At 43.8% G+C, this 27,565-nt stretch overlaps 2 protein-coding genes across 5 annotated transcripts in view; both read left to right on the top strand.

The window, feature by feature from the left end:
* appa (amyloid beta (A4) precursor protein a) overlaps positions 1–19,006 on the top strand; it is a 43,272-nt gene extending 24,266 nt beyond the window's left edge. Inside the window, exons 3-16 of one of the 4 annotated variants that reach the window (XM_055908207.1) lie at positions 2,509–2,638; positions 4,485–4,597; positions 5,051–5,235; positions 5,758–6,035; positions 6,458–6,625; positions 9,249–9,382; positions 9,624–9,698; positions 9,948–10,097; positions 10,350–10,478; positions 10,909–11,008; positions 13,813–14,037; positions 14,253–14,398; positions 16,139–16,285; positions 16,952–19,006. In XM_055908207.1, coding sequence (XP_055764182.1) covers positions 2,509–2,638; positions 4,485–4,597; positions 5,051–5,235; positions 5,758–6,035; positions 6,458–6,625; positions 9,249–9,382; positions 9,624–9,698; positions 9,948–10,097; positions 10,350–10,478; positions 10,909–11,008; positions 13,813–14,037; positions 14,253–14,398; positions 16,139–16,285; positions 16,952–17,053 — 2,082 coding nt within the window. In that variant the 3' untranslated portion in view covers positions 17,054–19,006. Of the gene's footprint in view, positions 1–2,508; positions 2,639–4,484; positions 4,598–5,050; positions 5,236–5,757; positions 6,036–6,457; positions 6,626–9,248; positions 9,383–9,623; positions 9,699–9,938; positions 10,098–10,349; positions 10,479–10,908; positions 11,009–13,812; positions 14,038–14,252; positions 14,399–16,138; positions 16,286–16,951 lie in introns of all 4 variants that reach the window. The other 3 variants (XM_055908206.1, XM_055908210.1, XM_055908211.1) reach the window with 3 other exon arrangements.
* Positions 19,007–22,544: 3,538 nt separating this feature from the next.
* atp5pf (ATP synthase peripheral stalk subunit F6) lies at positions 22,545–27,393 on the top strand. Its single transcript, XM_055908204.1, has 4 exons — positions 22,545–22,654; positions 23,080–23,250; positions 26,418–26,545; positions 27,286–27,393. The coding sequence occupies exons 2-4, from the start codon at positions 23,081–23,083 to the stop codon at positions 27,312–27,314; spliced, it is 327 nt and encodes a 108-aa protein (XP_055764179.1). The 5' UTR covers positions 22,545–22,654; position 23,080; the 3' UTR covers positions 27,315–27,393.
* Positions 27,394–27,565: the final 172 nt, after the last annotated feature.

Raw genomic sequence — 27,565 nt, 5'->3', positions numbered from 1 at the left:
ACTAAGCCCAAACCATGTGGGATGGCGTATCGCTGCAGGAACCAATACTCTCCAATTTGGACTCCAGACCAAAGGACAAATTTCCACCAGTCTAATGTCCATTGCTCGTGTTTCTTGGCCCAAGCAAGTATCTTCTTATTGGTGTCCTTTAGTAGTGGTTTCTTTGCAGCAATTCCATCAAGACCCGATTCACGCAGTCTCCTCTGAACAGTTGATGTGTCTGTTACTTGAACTACGTGAAGCATTTATTTGGGCAGCAATCTGAGGTGCAGTTAATTGCCAATGTCTGAGGCTGGTAACTCTAATGAACTTATCCTCTGCACCAGAGGTAACTCTGGGTCTTACATTCCTGTGGCGGTCCTCATGAGAGACAGCTTGATGGTTTTTGCAACTGCACTTGGAAAAAAAAATCCAAGTTCTTGACATTACATTTTCCGTATTGAGTGACCTTCATGACTTAAAGTAGTGATGGACTGTCGTTTCTCTTTGCTTATTTGAGCTACTCTTCCCAAAATATGGACTTGGCCCTATTTGGTCAAATATCATCTTCTGTATACCCCCACACACACCCCTTGTCATAACACAACTGAATGGCTCAAACGCATTAAGCAGGAAAGATATTCCACAAATGATTTTTTAACAAGGCACACCTGTTAATTGAAATGGATTCCAGGTGACTACCTCATGAAGCTGGTTGCGAGAATGCCAAGCGTGTGCAACGCAAAGAGTATCGATTATAGTTTTTTTGGTTACTACATGATTCCATTTATTATTTCATAGTTTTGAAGTCTTCCCTATTATTCTACATGAAAGAAAAACCCTGGAATGAGTAGGTGTTCTAAAACTTTTGATCGGTAGTGTAAAATATAATGTATTCCATTTAGCAGACACTTTTTTTCCAAAGGTGACTTAGTCATGTGTGCATACATCTTAGCAGATACCCATAGACTTTCATTCATAGCGCTAAACGCTAGTCAGCATTATCTTGCGAAACTACCTCTAACTTCCTTCATGCTGGACACAGAGACATAATGTTATTCACGAGTTCATCTGACTCTGGAGAAGTAAAGTGGCCTCGTTGGCCAAATCCCGAAGTGTCCCTTTAAGAGTGTTGGGCCAGTAACCTAAAGATCGCTGCTTCGAATCCCTGAGCCGACTGTGAAAAATCTGACGTACCCTTGAGCAAAGCACTTAACCATAATTGCTCCAGGATCACCATCAGTAATGGCTTACTCTCCAAGGGTGTCTCAGGGAGTGGGATATGCATAACTCATTTTCAATTCACATATGCGTATATAATACACACTTGCACATGTATGAAATAGGACAAATGAAGCACCCACATTTATTATCAGTAGTAGTATTCTGGCGTTGCAAGCACTATGCTCTACCAACTAAGCTACAGAGGACCTACTATAATGTCCATAGACATGGAAATTAATTTTGTTAGGTCACCGTACTAAATACACTTATGTAATGTAGCAGACGCTCTTATCCAGAGTGACTTACAGTAGTGAGTGCATACATTTTCATATTTGTTCGTACTAGTTCCTCGTGGGAATCAAACCCATAACCCTGGCGTTGCAAGTGCCATGCTCTACCAACTAAGCCACACGGGACCTATACACAATATAAATGCACAAAATACTGCAAAGTGAGAACACACATGGGAGGGAAGGGACAGGGAGGGGAATGAGAGAGGGATGTATCCAAATGTATCAGCATCCTGCAGTACTGGTAGGAGGAGAGAAGAGGGAGTAGAAAGGGTGTCTTTGGCATCAACCAGGACTGCCCGGAGGTGGTTGAGGAAGGGGGGATAGATGGGGAGGAGAGAGACGTGAATCAAGAGCTACATATTGCTAGGCGGGAGGGAAGGTGGTAGAGTTGGGGGGAGCTGAAGAATCAAGAGCCAAATCGTCACCCTGCAATATTGCTGGGAGAGGGGGGGGTTCAAGGTCAATAAATGTAATTAATTTACATATCACACAATTCAGAGTTCAACTGTATTGTGCTGAATAAACTAAAGGGAGGGAGAGAAAGAGACAACCAAAAGGCATGTGCATAGAGAGGAGTTGGAGTGTAGTGCTGTTAAAATGGAGATTGAGAAGAATTGGGTCAGGGAAACGGTGGATAAATGACAAACCAATTGAAAGGGAGGAAAGGAGGGGTGGAGTGAGTTAGTGTAATTGGATGAGAGGAGCAGAACAAAGTAATACTTGGAGAGGTGGATTGGAGAAGAACTGAGAACAATTAAGAGGGGAGAGGGGGATAGAGAGGGGGGGGAGTAAGGAAGCAAGAGGGCTGTGACCGGATGTTAGGGACAGATGGGAGGATGTGGACAAACAGTGATTGGGAGAGAGCGAAAAAGAGTCCTCACCGCCCTGTGAACAGATGGTGGGACAGATGGGTGATGATGAGGGAGGATGAGAGGTCAATCATAGATAGAAAATGGGATGGGGTGGTGAAAGGAGATAATGATAGACAGACTCTGTGTTTCTTCTCTCCCAGGTATACCCCGAGCTGCAGATCACCAACGTTGTGGAGGCCAACCAGCCAGTCAGCGTCCAGAACTGGTGCAAGAAGGGCCGCAAGCAGTGCCGCAGTCACCTGCACATCGTGGTGCCCTACCGATGCCTAGGTACAAATGCACTGTATGGGGGTGGGGTGTGGGGAGGCTTGAGTGTGTGTGGGTGGGGTTGACTGTGTGTAGGGGCAAAATACAGTGGGGCAAAAAAGTATTTAGTCAGCCACCAATTGTGCAAGTTCTCCCACTTAAAAAGACGAGAGAGGCCTGTAATTTTCATCATAGGTACACTTCAACTATGACAGACAAAATGAGAAAAAAAATTGTAGGATTTTTAATGAATTTATTTGCAAATTATGGTGGAAAATAAGTATTTGGTCACACAAGCAAGATTTCTGGCTCTCACAGACCTGTAACTTCTTCTTTAAGAGGCTCCTCTGTCCTCCACTCGTTACCTGTATTAATGGCACCTGTTTGAACTTGTTATCAGTATAAAAGACACCTGTCCAAAACCTCAAACTGTCACACTCCAAACTCCTCCACTATGGCCAAGACCAAAGAGCTGTCAAAGGACACCAGAAACAAAATTATAGACCTGCACCAGGCTGGGAAGACTGAATGTGCAATAGGTAAGCAGCTTGGTTTGAAGAAATCAACTGTGGGAGCAATTATTAGGAAATGGAAGACATACAAGACCACTGATAATCTCCCTCGATCTGGGGCTCCACGCAAGATCTCACCCCGTGGGGTCAAAATGATCACAAGAACGGTGAACAAAAATCCCAGAACCACACGGGGGGGACCTAGTGAATGACCTGCAGAGAGCTGGGACCAAAGTAACAAAGCCTACCATCAGTAACACTACGCCGCCAGGGACTCAAATCCTGCAGTGCCAGACGTGTCCCCCTGCTTAAGCCAGTACATGTTCAGGCCCGTCTGAAGTTTTCTAGAGAGCATTTGGATGATCCAGAAGAAGATTGGGAGAATGTCATATGGTCAGATGAAACCAAAATATAACTTTTTGATTAAAAACTCAACTTGTCGTGTTTGGAGGACAAAGAAGCTGAGTTGCATCCAAAGAACACCATACCTACTGTGAAGTATGGGGGTGGAAACATCATGCTTTGAGGCTGTTTTTCTGCAAAGGGACCAGGACGACTGATCCGTGTAAAGGAAAGCATGAATGGGGCCATGTATCGTGAGATTTTAAGTGAAAACCTCCTTCCATCAGCAAGGGCATTGAAGATGAAACGTGGCTGGGTCTTTCAGCATGACAATGATCCCAAACACACCGCCCGGGCAATGAAGGAGTGGCTTCGTAAGAAGCATTTCAAGGTCCTGGAGTGGCCTAGCCAGTCTCCAGATCTCAACCCCATAGAACATCTTTGGAGGGAGTTGAAAGTCCGTGTTGCCCAGCAACAGCCCCAAAACATCACTGCTCTAGAGGAGATCTGCATGGAGGAATGGGCCAAAATACCAGCAACAGTGTGTGAAAACCTTGTGAAGACTTACAGAAAACGTTTGACCTCTGTCATTGCCAACAAAGGGTATATAACAAAGTATTGAGAAACTTTTGTTATTGACCAAATACTTATTTTCCACCATAATTTGCAAATAAATTCATAAAAAATCCTACAATGTGATTTTCTGGATTTTTTTTTTCTCATTTTGTCTGTCATAGTTGAAGTGTACCTATGATGAAAATTACAGGCCTCTCTCGTCTTTTTAAGTGGGAGAACTTGCACAATTGGTGGCTGACTAAATACTTTTCTGCCCCACTGTATGTGTTGTGTGTGTAAGGGGGAGAGAAAAAGAGATTGAGGGATAAATTGAGATTTCTGTGTGCGTTTGTACTATTTGGATTCCATCCCTTAGTAAAAAGTGGTTATTTTGTTGTTGGCTGATGTTTTTTTAGTTCTTATGTCTGTATATTAATTGGCTCTGTTTGTGCATGGTGCAGTGGGGGAGTTTGTCAGTGATGCCCTGCTGGTTCCTGATAAGTGCAAGTTCCTGCACCAGGAGCGCATGGACTTGTGTGAGAGCCACCTGCACTGGCACACTGTGGCCAAAGAGGTGAGATCACGCGCGCGCACGTACATGCATACAACGCTGATTGTGAGCCAGGCCTAATCGCCCAACGTCAGTGCCTGACCTCACTAATGCTCTTGTGGCTGATTGGAAGCAAGTCCCCGCAGTAATGTTCCAACATCTAGTGGCAAGCCTTCCCAGAAGAGTGGAGGCTGTTATAGCAGCAGAGAGGGTCCAACTCCATATAAATACCCATGATTTTAGAATGAGATTTTTGTCAAGCAGGTGTCCACCTACTTTTGGGCATGTAGTGTATAATTCACAAAACCTGAAGCCGTATGAATCAATTCTCAGTAGTGCCGATTTTAAGATCAGTTTTGCCTTTTAGATCACCATGAATAGAATGACATGGACAGGGGGGAACTGATCCTAGATCAGCGCTCCTACTCTTGGTACATGCAGCCCTTGCTCTAACTGCCCCATCCCTCTCTCACCCAGTCCTGTGGAGACCGCACTCTGAATCTCCACGACTACGGGATGCTGTTGCCGTGCGGCATCGACCGTTTCCGGGGGGTGGAGTTTGTGTGCTGTCCGTCAGACAGGGAGACCGACAGCACTGAGCAGGACGAGGACGACTCGGATGTGTGGTGGGGAGGAGCCGAGACTGACTACACTGACAACAGGTACACACACAGGAGCTCATACAGTACCCCCTTACATTCATACTTATACTATCCTCGTCCCCAGGCTATTGTGCACAGTGCATATCAGCCTGGGATATCAACAATTCAAAGTTGGCCTTAGTGGGAGAGACCATAGAATTCTATGGGAGTGACCTACTGAGTAAAGTATTTCTCATTTAATTTGAGCTAATCACACGACTGCGAGGCTGAACGTAAACTGAAGTGCGCATGACACATAGGGTAGGGGGAAGGTGTTGTGATTGGTTGGTACATTAAGCCAATGCCTATGCGCCTGGAGTTTCTACCGGTCTTTCGGTAGTGGCTAACAGCAGCTAAGTTTGACTCGCTGATCCACCAGACTTTTTGCCTATTTGGGCAGAAGTGTCTGGGAGCGAGATTATACTTATACCAGCACTCACACACAGTACACTCACTCATAACCACGTCACTCACACACATCCCCCCCCCCTATTTCTCTCCCTCTTTCTAACTACCTCTATCCTTCAATCATCCCTCTCGCAGTATGGCAAGGGGGGCAGCAGAGACAGCTGGATTCACACCCCAGCAACAACAGGAGGAGGAGGAGACAGAGGAGACATCCCCTGCCATGGTAGAGGAAGAGGAGGGGCAGGAGGTGCTGGACAACGACCAGGATGGAGACGGGGATGAGGACGACGACGAGGAGGATGATGACGATTACGTCATTGACGAGCGCGATGATAGCGAGCCCACCACCAACATCGCCATGACTACCACCACCACTACTACTACCACCGAGTCTGTGGAGGAAGTGGTCAGAGGTGAGAGGGACTGGGAGGGCCAGGGACCGTGTGTGTGTACATAATTTACTCTGCTTGTCTATTTAAAGGTTGAGTGAGTGTATGCAGGGGGGGGGGCAGGCAGGCAATCTAGAAAGTCACCACTAAATTAGTAGGAATTCAGCTAAATCCCCATTCCACCACCCATATTTCACCCGAGTGTATGACATTACAGTGGTGTGTGTGTGTGTAAGTTCACACACCATTTGTATGCTCACGCCTGTACGATAATAAGAATGTGTTCCAAATGGCACCCTATTCCCTATATAGTCCACTACTTTTTGACCAGGGCCCATTGTGCACTGCTTTTGACCAGAGGCCTATGTAGGGAATAGGCCGGGTGCCATTTGGGACTCACCCTGTGTGTGTGTGTGTGTGCTGACGGCTCATTGCCCCCCTACCAGAGGTGTGTTGGGCGAATGCGGAGACGGGCCCATGCCGTGCCATGCTTGCACGCTGGTACTTTGACCGCGAGGAGGGCCGCTGTGCCCAGTTCATCTATGGCGGCTGCGGGGGCAACCGCAATAACTTTGAGTCGGAGGAGTACTGCCTGTCTGTATGCAGCAACGTCAGTAAGTCAGTCACACAGACAGCGTCCTGTCTACCTGTCTGTCTGCGTGTCCACGTCTGAAAGCTAGCCTCTGTCATTAGCCCTCTGGCTAGCTAGCTGCTAACCACGCTAATACTAATTCACGTTACATGCTAACCTCTGGTCTCACGAACCACCACTTGTACTGCCTGTCTGTCTGCTGCACTGTTAGTAAGTCAGTCACACAGACTACTTGTCTGTCTGCGTGTAGTGTCTATGTTGGCTAGTTACCGTCTGGCTAGCTGTTAACCATGCTAGTTCTAACTAAATCTTGTTGTACTGCCTGTCTGCAGCATCGTCAGTCACACAGACAGCAGAGCTCTCCGCCTAACCGTCTGTCTGTGTGTTGCACTGTTAGTGTACACGTCTGCTAGCTAGTTTCTGGTTAGCCATCTGGCTACCTTGGTGCCAACTACACTAACCATGTCCGCTAACCACTCTGGTCTCACTAACCACCACGCATTGTGTGTTTACTGTAGGCTTGGGTGATATACCGTATACCGGGGTGTTTCGAAATACAGACGGTATGATTTTCAATACCATTAAAAATAATTGATGTGTGTAGACTTTTTGCGGTAGGTCCACTACGCCACTGCTTATAACCATAAGTTAAGTAAAACAAATCTGAGATGTCAATTAAATGTTATCAGATAAATAGATATCCAAAATGGATGGTGTTAAGAGATATATGGGAGGGGTTGAATGGAGCTGAAGGGTGGGGACTAATAACAAGATAACCAATGTAAAACATAGGGGGTCTGTAAAATGTATATAGGTTCAGAAATTTTTGGCACTAGCAGTTACAAATAGAAATCAAACTGAAATGGAGACATCAGAAATGGAGGAAGAACTAAAATATAACTATTGTAAAATAGATTGTCAGTAAAATGTGTATAAGGTAGACGCTTAAGTGCCATTGTTTATTAGTTTACTCCAATTGGGGGAGGGGTGGTAGGGTTTGCAGGGAATAATAAAGGTATATTCAACAACAAAAAGTGTGTGTGTGGATATAGTGTGTGAGCGGACAGAGTGTGTGTGCGCGACAGATAGGGAAGGCAAAAGTTTCTCTCACGCTGATTTGAGTGTTGTGTGAGGCAGTGACCTGACAGTCGAGTGTGTGAACGATCCAATCAGCGATGGTTCACTCTCGCCCTCCCCCCCCTACTTTCTGTATACAGTATCTTATGTCTCACACTCCCTCCTTCTCTCACTAATCCTGTCTTTCACTCCATCTCACCTCCTCTGTAGCAGCCTCTGAAGTTGTGTGTGTGTGTGTGTGTGAGATTTCCACTTGGTTGAGCATATCGGAGGTGTGAAAGACAGTGTTGTGGTTCCACCAGCTAGCAACCCTCTACCCTCACATTTAGACTTCCAAGTTTAAAATTGTATTAATGGTTCTGCTTTGTTCGGATCGCAAAATGCTCTTGGTTGTTTTGGGACTATTGAGTGTCTGTGAAAGGAAGTCGTGCTAATCTCTGAGACCAACTAAAACAAGAAACATGCTTCACATGACAGGTTCCAAAGTATCAAATTCAACGCTTCCTTATTCATGTAAGAAATAATATATTTATGCTGTTCAATGTTTAATCAAGGATGATAATGAAAGGTACAGTATGTCACGTAATGTGATACACTTTAGCCTGGGGATATTTTACAACATCGTTCCTCTCGGAATGATATTACACAATTTACTTTTTCCTGTCAAATGGATAGATACAGGTCATGCAAGGTATCCCAGCCTTAAGGCATAACAGCTTTTTACTAGCTTTTTCTGTAGTAGAATAAATGGGCAAATTGCTAAAGTAACTCTTCTAGAGGATTTTAATCAAACGTCTAAATGACTTGGAGTGTCTATGGCAGTCACATTAATGGAAGAGATTTGTTTAAAAAAATCATTTTAAAGAAATCCCTTTTGGAAAATTCCCCGGAATCTGGAGGGAACAAGCAGGAAATCTGGAATCCTCCAACCAGGACACACCACACACACACACACACACACACACACACACACACACACACACACACACACACACACACACACACACACACACACACACACACACACACACACACACACACACACACACACACACACACAGAGAGAGAGACACCAGCCACCCTTCAAACGCACACTTCTCTGCTTTTTCACTCTGTATTGTTTACTCTCGTTCACTCGCTCGATGAATCACTAACCAACCTGTTGTTGCTAACACTAATCGTCTAGCTTTAGTGTTTGCTGTTATGGAGCTGCTACATAGTGTTGGTAGTTTGGGATTTCTGTGTTTTTACTTTGTTTATTGGAATTATATTACTGCCTCCGGATCCTTATTTCAGTCAAGTCAAATACTCTGAAGGCACTTATCGTAAGTCACTCTGGAAAAGATGGTCTGGATTTTGAGGAGGAAAGCAATGAAAGAAGGAACATAGAGAAAGGGATCCCCGGTGAAGGAACAATGGGGGATATCTGAAGACCAGATTGTAAGAGTCATTTTCTAAATTTCTCTCCATCTCATCCCCATCTCTCTCCTCCCTCTCCTCAATTGCACCCGCACCCCTCTCCTCCATGTCCATTTACCCCGCCCCCCCCCCCCCCCACCACCACCCAGTGCCCACCGCCGCCCCCAGCCCTCCCGACGCCGTGGACCGTTATCTGGAGACGCCCGGGGATGACAACGAACACGCCCACTTCGCCAAGGCCAAGGAGAGTCTGGAGGCCAAACACCGCGAGAGGATGTCCCAGGTAGGATAGAGGGAGCGAGAAGGGTAGGGTGGAAGAGCGGGGGAAAAGCCGAGGGAAGGGGCGATAAAGAGTGGTTGAGTGGAAAGGGGAGGGAGGATGGAGAACGGGTAAGGTGGGGGGGGGGGGTAGAAAGGGAAGGACACGAAGACACACTGTCGTGGTGAAAGATCATGTATGAATATAGCCGGAAGGAATGAGTTTAATACAGCAGTAACGGGTCTTTCTTCTTGGATGTGTGTAGGTGATGAGGGAGTGGGAGGAGGCAGAGAGGGAGGCCAAGAGTCTACCTCGTGCTGATAGGAAGGCTGTCATCCAGGTCAGACACACACAGAAGATACTCAAACATATTCATAAATGCTAAATCAGTGACTGTCAATGTCATAGCTGTTTGTTAGTCTGAATATTTGATAATAGCGTGGTGGTGGTAGGGAATTTTAATTTGTGTGTATCAAATACTATGTGTGTCTTATCATGTACCTATCATCTATGTTAAATATGTTTGTATATTAAATGTCATGTTGTACAGTATAATAATGTGTGTGTGTCTATCACACAGCGTTTCCAGGAGAAGGTGGAGGCCCTGGAGCAGGAGGCAGCCAGTGAGAGGCAGCAGCTGGTTGAGACCCACATGGCCCGGGTTGAGGCCCTGCTCAATGACCGCCGTCGCCTGGCCCTGGAGAGCTACCTGACCTCCCTGCAGGCCCAACCACCCAGGGTAGGTAGAGAGTACATAGTAACAGAGTATAACACACACGGTGTTGCCTGGCCCTGTAGAGCCACCTAACTGCCCAGCCACCCAGGGTAGGGACACACACACACACACACACACACACACACACACACACACACAGTACATATGGATCATCTTCCCATTGTCTTAATCCTCCCACACACAGACCAACGTTCTGACTCATATCTCTCTCGCTCCCTCTGTCTCTCTCCCTTTTTCCCTTCTCCTTCTCTCTAGCCTCGTCATGTGTTCAGCCTATTGAAGAAGTATGTCCGTGCAGAGCAGAAGGACAGACAGCACACCCTTAAACACTTTGAGCACGTCCGCATGGTCGACCCCAAGAAGGCCGCACAGATCCGACCCCAGGTAATAAGCCCACTAAAGGCCTTCAAATTTGAATTTAAAAAAAAATCACATTTGAATGCGTTTTACATGGTGACAGTAATTTTGTCATTCTCATGAAGGCCAGTGAAGGCTGAAACATTTTGATTTGATCTTGAATTAGATGAATAAAGATTTTTATTGATGCTCTTATTACTTGTTGTATGTACCTCGTCTCACGTTGGTTGAGCACCTTCTAGTCTTGTCCAGTGCAGAAACAAAATATTTGCCATTTGTACCAAATAAAATAATAAACCTAGAAACAACATTTCTCATCCACCCCCAATGCCAAATGTGCTCACACACACAAACACCATTACACCACTGAATGGTATTTTGGTAACCTCCTGACGTGTACAATGTATGGCTCACAGAAGATGGGCTTGTATTAAATAGCATTCAAATGTACTTGTAGGTACTGACCCACCTGCGTGTGATTGAGGAGAGGATGAACCAGTCCCTGGGTCTGCTCTACAAGGTGCCCGGAGTGGCCGACGATATCCAGGACCAAGTTGGTGAGGTTTTTTTTTCAGTCTCATTTCTCCTTCATTAAAACCAGGTAAAGGTTGACCAGGTCTGTGTGCAAGCATTAACTGATATGAACCAGTAACCTGCCCTCATCCACACTGTCACCAACCACTATCCATAGTTTATATCCACAAAACCCTCATCCACTTTTCCTTTTTCATTCATGATACAGATAATCATATAACATCATGACATCTCTCAATTCTCACCTACACCTCCGTCAAATCTATAAATCTACTTCCCACTCCCTCCATCCCTCTCTGTGTTTGTCTGGGTCTTGAGTTGTGTGCGTCACCGAGCCGTCTGAGTCCGTCTCAGACTGTCTAGTTTCCCCTTCTCTCAGGCTGCTCCCCTGCCCTCTGCGCTCACACACACCGCCTCCCAGCAACACAGACATTGGTTTGGTTTTCTCCTGTCATTAAAACAAATGAGAACAGAGAGCGACCTTGTTTCAAGTGAAGTGCCTGAGGAAGACTTAAAGGGTGCCTCCCATCTATTTTTCTGTTCTCCCTCCAGAGATGTTTGATCGGGTTCAAGTCCGGGCTCTGGCTGGGCCACTCAAGGACATTCAGAGACTTGTCCCGAAGCCACTGCTGCGTTGTCTTCAAATTAGATGTTATTTGTCACATGCACCGAATACAAAAGGTGTAGACCTTACAGTGAAATAGTTACTTACAAGGCCTGAACCAACAATGCAATAAAATAAAAATCTAAATACAACCAATAGAAAAATAACTAAGGAGCAACAATAAAATAACAGTAGCGAGAGGTGAAGAGCACATTTTTTGTCCATTAAAATAACATCAAATTGATCAGAAATAGTGTAGACATTTAATGTTGTAAATGACAATTGTAGCTGGAAATGGCAGATTTAAAAAAAATGGATATCTACGTATGCGTACAGAGGCCCATTATCAGCAACCATCACTCCTCTGTTCCAATGGCACGTTGTGTTAGCTAATCCAAGTTTATAATTTTAAAAGGCTAATTGATCATTAGAAAACCCTTTTGCAATTATGTTAGCAACGCTGAAAACCGTGTCCTGATATAAGAAGCAATTAAACTAGCCTTCTTTAGACTAGTTGAGTATTTGGAGCATCAGCATTTGTGGGTTCGATTACAGGCTCAAAATGGCCAGAAACAAAGCACTTTCTTCTGAAACTCATCAGTCTATTCTTGTTCTGAGAAATGAAGGCTATTACATGCTAGAAATTGCCAAGAAACTGAAGATCTCGTACAACGCTGTGTACTACTCCCTTCACAGTATAGCGCAAACTGTCTCTAACCAGAATAGAAAGAGGAGTGGGAGGCCCCGGTGCACAACTGAGCAAGATGCCTCACGTCCTCAACTGGTAGCTTCATTACATAGTACCCGCAAAACGCCTGTCTCAACGTCAACAATGAAGAGGTGACTCTGGGATGCTGGCCTTCTAGGCAGAGTTCCTCTGTCCTGTCTGTTCTTTTGCCCATCTTAATCTTTTTTTATTGGCCAATCTGAGAGATGGCTTTTTCTTTGCAACTCTGCCTAGGTAGGTTGACTTGGTGTTCTTGGGCACAGGGTCTGTGGTGGTTAGCTTGAAGCATGTTGGTATTACAAACTCGGTCAGGGACAGGTTGAAAATGTCAGTGAAGACACCTGCCAGTTGGTCAGCGCATGCTCAGAGTACACATCCTGGTAATCCGTCTGGCCCTGTGGCCTTGTGAATGTTGACCTGTTTAAAGGTGTTACTCACATCGGCTATGGAGAGTGTGATAACACAGTCATCCGGAACAGCTGATGCTCTCATGCATGCTTCAGTGTTGCTTGCCTCGACGCGAGCATATAAGTTATTTAGCTTGTCTGGTAGGCTTGTGTCTTGGCTGTGTGCTTAGGGTCGTTGTCCTGTTGGAAGGTGAACCTTCGCCCCAGTCTGAGGTCCTATCATGAAGACTTGATCATTGGAGTGCTGCAGAGATGGTTGTCCTTCTGGAAGGTTCTCCTATCTCCACAGTGGAACTCTGGAGCTCTGTCAAAGTGACCGTTGTGTTCTTGGTCACCTCCCTATCCAAGGCCCTTCTCCCCCGATTGCTCCGTTTATCAGGGCGGTCAGCTCAAGGAAGAGTGTTGGTGGGTCCAAACTTCTTCCATTTAAGCATGATGGAGGCCACTGTGTTCTTGGGGACCTTCAATCCTTCCCCAGATCTGTGCCTTGACACAATCCTGTCTCAGAGCTCTACGAACAATTCCTTCCACCTCATGGCTTAATTTTTGCACTGTCAACTGTGGGACCTTTTATATAGACAGGTGTGTGCCTTTCCAAATCATGTCCAATCAATTGAATTTACCAATCAAGTTATAGAAACATCTCAAGGATGATCAATGGAAACAGGATGCAGCTGAGCTCAATTTCGAGTCTCATAGCAAAGGGTCTGAATAGTTTTTTTATATTGATGACGGAAAATCAATTATTTAGCACATTTTAGAATGACGCTATAATGTAAACAAAAACGTGGAAAAGGTCAAGGGGTCTGAATACGTTCCCGAATGCACTGTTTATAGGAAATGGTGGCCATTTGGGACACATCCATATTCTAGTGATCCTATTTTCTTGTCTTTGTATGTACTAATAAATAATCGTAATTGTTCAATTACACAGTCATTTACCATTCTATTGCAGCAGCATTGACATATTCTCTCCTTTTCTCTCTACCCTTGTTTCTTACACCTTCCATCCTCCCCTTTCTATTCTTCTCTCTCTTAATTCTCTCTGCTGTCTTTCACCCTCTTCCCCTGTTTGTTTTTTTTCTCCAGAGTTGCTGCAGAAGGAGCAGGCAGATATGGCCCAGCAGCTGTCCAACCTGCAGAGTGACGTACGTGTGAGCTACGGCAATGATGCCCTGATGCCTGACAGTATTCCAGACAGCACCAGGGCCTCCCTGGACCTGCTGCCCCAGGAAGAAGACCTGGGCGTGGGCCTGGACGGACTGGGATTTATCCACCCCGAGAGCTTCAACCAGGTCAACACAGATAACCAGGGTAGGTGTGCCTAAAGCTATGATCAATACAAACAGAATCAGGGTGGGAACAGACAGAACCAGGGTAGGTGTACTATACATACACATTACTCATTAAATGTACTGAATCCATAACTGATTGTAGACAGCTGTCAGGGTCTTGACAGGGATGAGATCAAAGCGAAACTATATTAAGAAGATACTCATCCTCCCTTTTCACTTTCTCTCTCTCCCTAGTTGAGCCTGTGGATGCCCGCCCTATTCCTGATAGAGACTTTCCAACACGACCAGTGTCTGGTCTGAAGCCAGAGGAGATCCCTGAGCTCAGGATGGAGGCAGAGGAGAGGCACAGCACCGGATTCGAAGTGCACCACCAGAAACTGGTATCTACACACACATACCACCAGAAGCTGGTACACACACACACACACACACACACACACACACACCTTCATTTTGTATATTTGCACTCTTTTCATAAATGGCCAGATACAAGCATCATGGAGTTATCCCAGACATATCCATGCTCGTATGGGTATGTCTAGCCATATGTATTGGCTGACCGTTGGCATGGTAACCAACGCCTGCCGAGATGACTCGGGTTAGTAACTGGCGTCTGCGATGCCAGGATGTTAGTTTCACACCAGCGCTAATTTATAATTGTCCTCAGATACGCAGAAATGAATAGGGCCTGATTTTATTTTTTTTAACATTTTAATAAAAAATAAATCCAAGGAGTAAATCTAACATCCCGATTCTCGGGCTGCAACACAAAGACGTGTCAACAGACATGGAGATTAATACATCATTATTGGACGTAGCTACCACATGTCTGCCCCTCCTGTTTGTTGTGATGCTGAGTTTGCTGACTGTCCGCTGTACGTAAACACATGGACAAATACCTTTTCGACTCTGAATTGTGGAAAGGTAAACACTAATTGTTTCAATTTAGCTCTCGCATTTACGAGTGAAAGAAATGTAAATGCGAATATGAAAAATAACTGGTTGCGTTTGTGCCAGTGTGATGTATATTTAATTCTGCGTCCTATAAGTTCTATTTTCCACATAACATTACGAGGATCACGCAACCTGATAGACTGTAATTGTAATTATGATCCACGTCACAAAAAGCATTACAAAAGTACAATCAAAAATAAGTATAAACATCTTGGAATTAATGGAGTCGGGAGTTTAGAAGACTGCCCAATGAAGAATGGATCTGGTATTAGCTATAGAGGTAATGCTTCTAAAATGTCTTTGCACTAGATTTGATCAATTTATATCATTTGTTTTTATGTTTTCAAAATGATTTTGCTTTTAGTGTTGATTAGGAACCATGTCTAAAAAGCCAATACTTGTGAGCTGGCCCTATTGATTGGCCCTGTTTGAGAGATGACCCTGTTTGTAGAAACTAAACTTGGGGGCATGTGCTAAGAAAATCATTATAGATAATCATCTCCATTCTACACTGTACATGTAATGGAATAAACAGACAGACAATCTGTGCTAATTCCACAAAACATATATTTGTTGTATATGTTCTGTACTTTTACTTTTATGTTTTGTAAATACGTTTCAGAGGACTGAACTGAACCAGGTGTGATCCATAATGTTTGTCTAAGCACATGAATCTCCAACTTGCCGCGCACGCGTCTGGTACTTTAAAAAGTTGGACAGGTTTGGCAGGTCTGAAACCGCGACACACATACATTCACACTTAGAAAAACAAGCGGCGTTTCGTGCCCAATTAAATCTCTTATACATTTGGTCATTTTCCTCATTAAATAAGGGGGGGGGGGGGATGATTATGTAACAATCATCTTGTATACCTTTAAGCTTACCTCTAAAATCCCTCGATAATGTAACTCTGAACCTTAATCCCAAACCCCCTCAACTTTACCGCGGCCTCTTTTAACACCTAAACGGTCATCCTAACGTTAGATTACAAATCATGTCTTTTGTATTCCATCCAAACCCCAAATTATTCCTACTCTCGCCAACTTCATTTCACCTTAATGCCTTGAACTCCTGACCCCAGATCTGTCTCCATAAATCCAGTCAGTATTTGTGATTGGTTGTGCAGTGTGATTTACAGTCCCTCTCTTTCTCTCTCCTCTCTCTAGGTGTTCTTCGCCGAGGATGTCGGCTCTAACAAAGGCGCAATCATCGGGCTGATGGTGGGAGGCGTCGTCATAGCGACCGTCATCGTCATCACCCTGGTGATGCTGAGGAAGAAGCAGTACACGTCCATCCACCACGGAGTCATCGAGGTGAGGGGTAGAGGAGATGTGTGTGTGTGTGGACTTGTATTACTATCCTAGTGGGTACCGGAAATCTCCAAAACATCCCCACAAGTATAGTGAAACAAGGGAAATTCTCCCACGAGGATAAAGGTTAAGAGGTTTGTGGTTAGGGGTTAGGACAATAGGATTTTGAATGGAAATCAATTTTAGGTCTCCACAAGGATAGTAAAATATATGCTATGCGTGTACTGTTCTTGACTTTGGCTCAGCATTTCCTTTGTCTCTTTCTGTTGTTTATGAGTTTGAGACTTGAATCTAAAGTCTGTGTAGAAGGTAAACGGTGCACATGTACCGTGTCAGCATCGGTACGAATCCATCCTACTGCATCAGTGAACATGTAAGGAGTGGGAACAGCCCCCACTCGTTAAACAACAAAAAAGAACCAGCAATAGTGTATGACACGTGTCAAACTCATTCCACGGAGAGACGACTGTCTGTGGGTTTTCACTCCACCCTTGTACTTGATATATGAATTAAGGTCACTAATTAGTAAGGAACTCCTCACCTGGTTGTCTTAATTGAAAAGAAAAAACTAAAACCTGCAGACACTAGGCCCTCCGTGGAATGACTATGAACCCCTGATGTACAAGGACATACCATATCTTGTGTGTAACACATCTCTCTGTTCTGCAGGTGGATGCAGCAGTCACCCCTGAGGAGCGCCACCTGTCCAAAATGCAGCAGAACGGCTACGAGAACCCCACCTACAAGTTTTTCGAGCAGATGCAGAACTGAGAAATGACAAGCCCCCTCACCCCTATGACCACTACCCAACCGCTCTAACCCTCCACACCCCTATGCCCTTAACACTATCCCCAATCCAAACCAACCCTATCCTACCTTCAAGCAGTGCAGGTTGGAACCAGGCACCACTATCACTCCTGGTGTAGATAGACTGTCCCCTTCAACACTGGTCCAGAGTCAGTCTTTAGTTTGATTTGGAATGAGTTGAGGAATGGATTTGGATAGGGAGATCTGACTCCAGACCAGTGTTATTTAAGGGGGCATTCTCTGGCTGTAGTGCCAGCCACACTGTCCCCAACCCTACACTACTGCATTCTCTATACACTGGGGAATAGGTGAGGTCTATGGGTCAATGAAGCCTCCTCTCCTCCTATCCTTCCTTCCTCCCTCTTTCCTTCTCTGTGCATTCTTATGACAGCTGTGCTGTGTTAGGTCACACAAGGCTAAAATGATGATAATGATGATGATGTACTCTGAATGAGCTCTTTATTTTAGTTATTCTATCGTTTTCGGTTTTGTTTTTCAAAAAAGAAATTAAAATTAGAAAAAAATCATATGTAAAGAGAAAAACGTCTTTTTTTAAGTTGCGTGTAATGTAACCAAGTAGCTGTTCCTATTTAGTGCATGATGACAAACATTACGACGGGGTTATTATTGAAAATAATCAAATTCTGCGTCTCCAGAGAGATTCTCACATAGAGATGATCATTCTAGCAGGATTGTACATTTAGTATCTTTCTCGTGATTACGTGACTTAAATTACATTGGATAAAAAATATATATGAATCTCGGTGAATGGGCTCTCTGTTTGGATATCATGTTAAATACACTGTAAGAGAGATCTGTGCTTTTTCGATTTTAAGTTTCTTCCTTTTTTATTTCAACCGTGCTATGTTCCTAAAACTGCGGGGGGCTGGCTTGATCCGTATTTGTATATTATTATTTGAATTATGATTATCTTTAGTTTATTGCGTTGGCATCCTATTGCGTTTTGCAGACCTAATGAATCAACCCTATTTAATTTTTGATTTCTTTCTTTGATTCCATGTTGTCTTGTGTTTTTTTTTTTAAGATGGGGGGGTGTATGTGGCGGGAAGGCCGGTTCCAGCCGGAGGAAGGGGAGAATGGAGGGATGGGGGTGGATGACTGTGTGTTCTCCAGTCTAGTTAGAATTCTTGTTCCGGTTCTATGTTTCCGCAGAAATAAACAACGTTCTTCTCCTCTGTACATTGTGATATATAACAACAATCAAATACCATTTTGGGCTTACTTACTCTTCCCAATCTGTTCCTTTCTTGCTTCAGCTCATCCTTCTCTCTTTCTCTCTCTGCTGAGACTAGAAACAGAGCAGGATCAGTGCCTGGGGGGTGTGCATGTGAAAGATTGAGAGAAGGAAGGAAGGGTTGAGGTAGAGGGAATTACTAGCTGTTCCAGATGGATAGTCAGACAGGCAGTCTGTAAAATGAATCTCCAACCACCCTCCTCCCCTCTTTCCCCCTACTTCAGGCATGCGACTCACCTCTCTCAAGCACTTGTCTAGAGCCAGCCATACGACGACCTCTACCACGGCCTAGAAGGCAACTTTCAGGGGGTAGCAGGGCCGTCAGTAATTGGATGGACTACAGTTTCAGTGAGAAGTAGTGCAAAATATAGGCATGGGATAGGGTGCCATTTTGCGACGCAGTACTAGAGGTAAGGCAGTGTTGTGGTGGTGTGTAGAGCTGTGTGCATCACACACTGCTGCAGGTGGGTCAGTCTTTGCTTGGGTTTTCAGAGGATGCAGTACCTCACTATAGCCAGAATAGAGTTAGAGAGAGCAGGGTTTCTTTCTTTATTTCTCTGTGGCTTTATTTCCACTGTGTGTAATTGTGCAAGCCATTTGCTTTGACTGGAATAACGCTTTCTACACTGTATTCCATAAATAAAGTTTTGAACGTACATACAGCTCTCACTGAGTCATGGCTCCTAAGTCTTGCGGGATGGGGATATTTTCACTACCGTAGTGTGTTTTTATGAATTATGCACTACCTCCTTTTAAGCACAGGACCAAATGATTCCCTGATCTAGATTTTGTTTTCTAATTATACACTGCTCAAAAAAATAAAGGGAACACTAAAATAACACATCCTAGATCTGAATGAATTAAATATTCTTATTAAATACTTTTCTTTACATTCTTTACATAGTGCTTTACATGTGCTGACAACAAAATCACACAAAAATGATCAATGGAAATCAAATTTATCAACCCATGGAGGTCTGGATTTGGAGTCACACTCAAAATTTAAAGTGGAAAAACACACTACAGGCTGATCCAACTTTGATGTAATGACCTTAAAACAAGTCAGAATGAGGCTAAGTAGTGTGTATGGCCTCCACATGCCTGTATGACCTCCCTACAACGCCTGGGCATGCTCCTGATGAAGTGGCGGATGGTCTCCTGAGGCATCTCCTCCCAGACCTGGACTAAAGCACCCGCCAACTCCTGGACAGTCTGTGGTGCAACGTGGTGTTGGTGGATGGAGCGAGACATGATGTGCTCAATTGGATTCAGGTCTGGGGAACGGGCGGGCCAGTCCATAGCATCAGTGCCTTCCTCTTGCAGGAACTGATAACACACTCCAGACACATGAGGTCTAGCATTGTCTTGCATTAGGAGGAACCCAGGGCCAACCGCACCAGCATATGGTCTCACAAGGGGTCTGAGGATCTCATCTCGGTACCTAATGGCAGTCAAGCTACCTCTGGCGAGCACATGGAGGACTGTGTGGCCCCACAAAGAAATGCCACCCCACACCATGACTGACCCACCACCAAACCAGTCATGCTAGAGGATGTTGCAGGCAGCAGAACGTTCTCCACGGCGTCTCCAGACTCTGTCACGTCTGTCACAGGGCGCCAGTGGCGAATTTGCCAATCTTGGTGTTCTCTGGCAAATGCCAAACGTCCTGCACGGTGTTGTGCTGTAAGCACAATCCCCACCTGTGGACGTCGGGCCCTCATACCACCCTCATGGAGTCTGTTTCTGACCGTTTGAGCAGAGACATGCACATTTGTGGCCTGCTGGAGGTCATTTTGCAGGGCTCTGCCAGTGCTCCTTCTGCTCAAAGGCGGAGGTAGCGGTCCTGCTGCTGGGTTGTTGCCCTCCTACGGCCTCCTCCACGTCTCCTGATATACTGGCCTGACTCCTGGTAGCGCCTCCATGCTCTGGACACTACGCTGACAGACACAGCAAACCTTCTTGCCACAGCTCGCATTGATGTGCCATCCTGGATGAGCTGCACTACCTGAGCCACTTGTGTGGGTTTTAGAATCCGTCTCATGCTACCACTAGAGTGAAAGCACCGCCAGCATTCAAAAGTGACCAAAACATCAGCCAGGAAGCATAGGAACTGAGAAGTGGTCTGTGGTCACCACCTGCAGAACCACTCCTTTATTGGGGGTGTCTTGCTAATTGCCTATAATTTCCACCTTTTGACTATTTTATTTGCTCAACAGCATGTGCAATTTATTGTCAATCAGTGTTGCTTCCTAAGTGGACAGTTTGATTTCACAGAAGTGTGATTGACTTGGAGTTACATTGTGTTGTTTAAGTGTTCCCTTTATTTATTTTTGCAGTGTATATGGAAATGTCTGCTGTACTCAAAATTACAACCATCTAATTGCAGCATTACTGCAAAAATTGAAGAGGCAAGTGGAAGGAGGAGAAAGTAAGGAGCTTGTCTGTCAGACCTGCATTAAAGACCAAAATTGGCAAAAGAAAATTGTAATAAATAAAAAAGTATACCAGTTTCATTTAATAAGGACCCCAAAAAATTGACAGCTGTGCCATATAGATTGCAAAATAGTTGGGAAGAGATTTTCGATGTACTGATTCCATGACAAATGGAACTGATACACAAAATGACGCCGGATTCAAAGCGTAGAGTTTTTCAATTTAAATTATTATACAAAATTCTTGCAACCAATAGAATGTTATATAGATGGGGGATACAACCATACCAGCTCTGCAGATCTTGCTGCGATGAGACAGAATCATTGGATAATTTGTTTTGGTACTTTCCATATGTAGTTTTGTTTTTGGTCGCAAGTTCAGGAATGGCTGAAGAATTGCAACATTTACCTGGAGCTTACTCTGCAAATAGCACTGCTGGGTGATTTAAAAAGTCAATTGATTAATAATATAATAATACTCTTAACAAAACATTTTCTTTAATTTACAATATGTAGAATCTTGAGACTAGAATGTTTCAAAACTTTTGTGAAACATCAGAGTACAGTTGATAAATATATGGCAAGTTGTATAAACATCTCAAGGATGATCAATGGAAACAGGATGCACCTGAGCTCAATTTCAAGTATCATAGCTACTGAGGTCCTGGATGGCTGGGAGCTTGGCCCCAGTGATGTACTGGGCTGTCCGCACCACCCTCTTTGCGATCAAGGGTGGTGCAATTGCCATATCAAGTGGTGATGAAGCCAGGCAAGATGCTCTTGATTGTGCAGCTGTAGAACTTTTTGAGGATCTGAGGGCCCCTGCCAAATCTATTCAGCCTCCTGAGGTGGCAGAGGCGCTGCCGTGCCCTGTTCATGACTGTGCGGCTGTGTGTGGACCATGTTAAGTCCTTAGTGATATGTACGCCAAGGAGCTTGAAGCTCTGGACTTGCTCCACAACAGCCCCGTCGATGTGGATGAGGGCATGCTGTCCCCTCGTTCTCCTTTAGTCCTCTATCAGCTCATTGGTCAAACTGACGTTGAAGGAGATATTGTTATCCTGGCACTACACTGCTAAGTCATTGACGTTCTCCCTAAGTAGTCTCTGACTGCCCACTCCCACCCACTGCATGAAAAATGCAGACTGTGCTGCAATGATCTCTATCTGGTTCTGCAGGCATCCCGTGGGAATGTAGCCCTCTAGTTTGTACCCATTTAAGTAGGCCTAGACTAGGCTACAATTATGTACCTCTTTTTCTGAGAGTAGGAAGGTATGTAATTGAAAAGATACTATGTTTTTGTCCTGTTTTATTTTTGCTTTGATCAACACCACATGATTGCTTATTGTCATGTTATTATAGCCCATGTAGTATTTTATTTCAGTAGGTGATCATAGACAACTAAAATCAGATTAATGAGATTAAAACAATCAGTAGGTTACTGGTACACACTGTAAATCCAATTTTCAATAGCCTAAAGAAAAACAAAATAGATTTAGAGGACTGTACAAAGAAGTTGAGGGAAAGACGAAATCATTTGTGTAAATCCAGCAAGTATGTTTTTGTGTGACAGTTGTTGCTTTGCCACAGGGGCAAAGACATGCACCTTCAAGGCATTGACTAGTTTGATTTTCATTTCAGAATAAAATACCAAATAAGGTAGCAAATAAAGCATCATTATTATGTCAGTGATATGAAAGCTGTGCACATTGCTATGATAAAAACGGTGTATTGTAGTGCTGAAAAGAACATCGCTGTAGAGATGCGCAGCTAGGACGCACATTGATGTTCCGGAACACGACCGATTGAAAAATAGCCACAATGCAAAGCGGTTTATCACATTGGAAGTAATCACTGTGAACGAGTGTCAAATCCAAGGTGAGTGGTGTTTTTTAGCAGAATTAAACGCATTATAATCGTTTTCATTGTATTAACGCCAAATCTTACATGTTCGTCAGCTTCATGCTAATACAAGTCATAGCCAGCCGGTAAGAGAGTCGACTAATATTGTAACTTCCCCCAAATACTGTAAGTTAGGTAGTGTCATGTTTTTTGTTGTTGCTTCAGATGGGTGTATGGAAGATATGCACAGGGTTGGGTTTCCACTAGTTCCCACAGCCACGTTACCGCCGTCAGCTATCCAGCTAGCTAGCAACCGTTAACTAGTTAGCAACGTTAACTTCAGCTAGCTACTGTACACGCACTGTTTAGCTTTCGCCAGTAATATACATGTTCAGTTTAGCTAGTTTGGTAGCGTTACTGTCAAACTTAACAGTTGTCATTTGTCCCTCTCTGTTTGACAGTATGGCGCTTCATAAACTATTCCGGCTGTCCTCGCTGTTCCGCTCCGCGGTGTCATTGACACTGCGCAGGAATTTCGGCCTGTCTGCTGTCCTCTTCAACCGGGCCAAGGACCTGGACCCTATCCAGAAACTATTCCTAGACAAGATCCGCGACTACAGCACCAAGAGCAAGTGAGTGCAATAAATAACCGCACTATTTGTCCTACTGTCACTGCAATAAATAACCGCACTATTTGTCCTACTGTCACTACTGCTAATTTACTTGTTTATTCATGTTGGTAGGCTATAAATTAGCTAGGCTTAAGTGGAATGACCCGTGATGTCATGACAGAGATGGTGGCAGGGAGACTTCCTGACTGCACGTCCTTTTAGCACTGCAGAGCTATTTGCGAAAGGCTGGGCCATATGTTCAGTAGGCGACCGTTGTGGGACGTTGCAAATAAAAATGTCGGTAACAGAGCTTGCAGACTTGATTCTTGATTATACAGTACATGTCAGAGTCGTGTTCATTCTATATAATATATTTCTATCTGAACGTTACACAATGTTGTGCACCTTCTGATCCTGGCCCTATATGCCTAGATGGCAAGATCCATGAAACGCATAGGATGCTGAAGGTGTTTTTATAGGTTTATATGTCTGACTCATTATAATAATAGAGCTGACTAGTTATGTGGTTTCTTGAGCTCACCCACTGCAACAACGGTAGGGCTGTCCCCGACGACAACAACAAAAAATCTTGGTCGACCAAGATTTGCCTGTTCTGTGCATTAGCCAAATCAACTATATTCACTGAGCTTGTCTGATGCTTTAAGCACACTGCTTGATTAAATAGTTAAGACACACACATGACTAGAGGGACTTGCTGTGTTAAAAAAAAGACAGTGAGTGACTTTGACAATCACCTGTTGTCTCTCCTCCCTGCTGCAGTGACCAGCACAGAACATCAGTGTTTATCGTGTTGCTTAAGCTGCAACATAATTCCAGCCAAATTCTGACTGGAAAGTTCTGTTACCGAAATCCCTCATTTGTTTAGGAAAAACATTCCCTCAACACTTGCTCTCTTTACATGACACGTGAGCATCGCACGCACGTGACCTATAGGGCCTGACCTATAGCATATATCATATCATAATCACATCAATAAATTGGTTCTAACAAATTCCGAACACCATGGCAGCAAAATGGATGAAGAGTACGTGACAAATAAACTAGACTAGAACGGTTTATTTATTGTTTAAGCTAATTATTCGAGGTTCGCTTTATTTTAAAACGAAATCATGAATGACTCATATGCTTTGATGACATGAACTTATGAATGACTGATACAGTATCCAATAAGTATTTCAAATGTAGGCCTAAGTAAGTTAACATATTAGGACTAAATAGGATGCGCTCTTAGGCCTACAGCTCAATGGTGGTTATACAATGCTGCTCAACTCAGCCTACTAATGATAATGACATTACTTATTATTATTATTATTATTTTTCTGACAATTTGGAACAGTGTAAACACTAAATAAATTATAAATAATATCAGAGAGGCTGTTCTAACGGGGAAAAAAAGTGTAAAGAAAATATAAAAAACAGCCAAATTTGTGAAGTTGTTTCCTTGACATGGAGCTTGGTGCTCACGGAATAATTAGGCTATTAATCAAACAGGCAACTGAAGCAGGATCTTTCTTATTTCTGTAGACATACAGTGCATTTGGAAAATATTCAGAACCCTTGACTTTTTCCACATTTTGTTACGCTACAGCCTTTTTCTAAAATGGATTACATTTTTAAAATCCTCATCAATATAGACACAATAACCCATAATGACAAAGCGAAAACAGGTTTGTATAAATTTTTGCAAATGTATAAAAAACAAAAAACATACCTTATTTACATAAGTATTCAGACCCTTTGCTATGAGACTCGAAATTGAACTCGGGTGCATCCTGTTTCCGTTGATCATCCTTTAGATGTTTCTACAACTCGATTGGAGTCCACCTGTGGTAAATTCAATTGATTGGACATGATTTGGAAAGGCACACACCTGTCTATATAAGGTCCCACAGTTGACAGTGCATGTCAGAGCAAAAACCAAGCCGTTAGGTTGATGGAATTGTCTGTAGATTTCCGAGACAGGATTGTGTCGAGGTGCAAATCTTGGGAAGGATAGCAAAACATTTCTGCAGCATTGAAGGTCCCCAAGAACACCGTGGCCTCCATCAATCTTAAATGGAAGAAGTGTGGAACCACCAAGACTCTTCCTAGAGCTGGCCGCCCGGCCAAACTGAGCAATCCGGGGAGAAGGGCCTTGGTCAGGGAGGTGACCAAAAACCCAATGGTCACTCTGACAGAGTTCCTCTGTGGAGCTGGGAGAACCTTCCAGAAGGACAACCATCTCTGCAGCACTTTACCAATCAGGCCTTTATGGTAGTAAAAGTGGTAGTCCACGGTAAAAGGCACATTACAGCCAAAAAAAAGGCACCTAAAGGACTCTGACCATGAGAAACAAGATTCTTTGGTCTGATGAAACCAAGATTGAACTCCTGAATGCCAAGTGTCACGTCTGGAGGAAACCTTGTGCCATCCCTAATGTGAAGCATGGTGGTGGCAGCATCATGCTGTGGGGATGTTTTTCAGTGGCAGGGACTGGGGCACTAGTCAGGATTGAGGGAAAAGATGAACGGAGCAAAGTACACAGGTCCTTGATAAAAACCAGCTCCAAAGTGAATGGGGCTGAATACTCTCCAAATGCACTGTATATGCATGATTTATAAAGCCGGGTAAATTTAATAGTAAGGCTACTGATTTCTAGACCTATATAAGTTGGTTTCCTCACTTTTCTTAGGAAAACAGCCCTTATTGTGTCTCCCCTCATTCTGCTGCTGCCTCCGCTTTATGCTCGTGAACCAATATGCTCGTTAACTTTGCTATTATGCACATAGCAACATGGTCTAGGAAAAGGTGCCAAATCAACAGCGTGTTTCAGAACCGTGGACAGCGACCACTAGCCAACGCGGGAGAAAGCAAATTTGTTATAAAATATATTTGTTATTATTGTTGCACCGTTGTTCAAATATAATATAACCATATACAATTTTAGTAGCACATGTATTAGAGTGATTGACTGTGCCATCCCCACGGCCTCCACAATGGATTAGTCCACTCACAGGGGCAAATCAGACCGGTGTCTTGTACACAATATATCTTTATAATTTTTGCTACTGCTCGAATAAAGAATTATCGGACGAGTTGACTAAATGGGGTCAGCCCTAAACAACAGTGTATTCTATGCTACAGTGTTGTTTTTAAAGGTTCATTCCCCATCTTTCTCTTTTCTCCAGGGCTGCAGCAGGTGGGATTGTTGATGCAGGCCCCTCTTACGAAAAGGGTGTCTCAGAGGAGATCACCAAACTGCAGAGGTTATACGGTACCGGTGACCTCACCAAATTCCCTGACTTCAAATTTACAGGTTTGTTAAGGCCATGCACTGCTGCAGTATAGAGCTGGGACGATAAACTGAAAAGGATCAGACATTTTACTGATATCATTAATAACGGCAAGTTGCCTACAGTAGAGAAATGTGGTGTTTGAAATAATATGGGCGATTGCTAATGGAACAATAGATAGCTACGACATTTAAAGTGTAATAGTATAAATTCATTTTAACAAGCGTGTTTGATTTCTCATTATTGTGATAATTGTCAATTTATTGTGATATGGATGTCACCCAGCTCTACTGCAGAAGTAGCATTTCTTGGTAGCTTAGTCATAGACTAAATTGTAATACCCCCATCTCACCCTAGGTAGCTTACTCATTCTATGCTTAAAGCAGGGGTGTCAGTCATTCCATGGTGGTTCTACTGTCCACGTGTTTTTCCTTTCAATTAAGACCTAGACAACCAGTGAGGGGAGTTCTTTACTAATTAGTGACCTTAATTCATCAAGTACAAGGGAGGAGCAAAAACCCACAGACACTCAGCCCTCCATGAAATGAGTTTGACACGGGTGGTTTTAAAGGATTCATTCACCATCAACCAGGGTTGTATTCATTAGGCACCAAAAGAAAAATATATATATATATATACACAAAACATGAAAGGAACTACCAGAACAATAAACACTTGTTTTTGTTTTGTAAAGGGTTTTACTACGGTATGCACTAATGAATACGACCCAGCATTACTCAAATCTCCCTTCTCTCTTCTCCAGAGCCCCAGCTGCAGGAAGTGGCCAAGTGAACACTGGCCATGATGACGTTGTCTCTGTCCTACATGTCACCACTATAATGTACTATTTAATAAATGATGTTGGATTAAATGTGAGAACATTTGTTTTCTTACGCTAATCAGTCAAGGGGTTACAGTAAGAGTGATTTTACAAACCATGTTCAACCTTTACATGCTTCCATTTTTGATCATTTACTGATTTTGAATGATGACGTTACACTACAGTCTCGCTCGCCTGACTCATGGCACTCCACCCTGTTCCA

Source organism: Salvelinus fontinalis, chromosome 41 (assembly GCF_029448725.1).
Source record: "Salvelinus fontinalis isolate EN_2023a chromosome 41, ASM2944872v1, whole genome shotgun sequence".
Classification (NCBI taxonomy): Eukaryota; Metazoa; Chordata; class Actinopteri; order Salmoniformes; family Salmonidae; genus Salvelinus; species Salvelinus fontinalis.
This window is presented reverse-complemented; position numbering and strand designations above follow the sequence as displayed.

Bases quoted from the DNA above. Each gene is read 5' to 3' on its own strand.
- atp5pf (XM_055908204.1), top strand. From the start codon at position 23,081: ATGGCGCTTCATAAACTATTCCGGCTGTCCTCGCTGTTCCGCTCCGCG. The intron at 23,251-26,417 runs GTGAGTGCAATA...TCTTTTCTCCAG, and splicing joins GACTACAGCACCAAGAGCAA to GGCTGCAGCAGGTGGGATTG. The intron at 26,546-27,285 runs GTTTGTTAAGGC...TCTCTTCTCCAG, and splicing joins CCCTGACTTCAAATTTACAG to AGCCCCAGCTGCAGGAAGTG.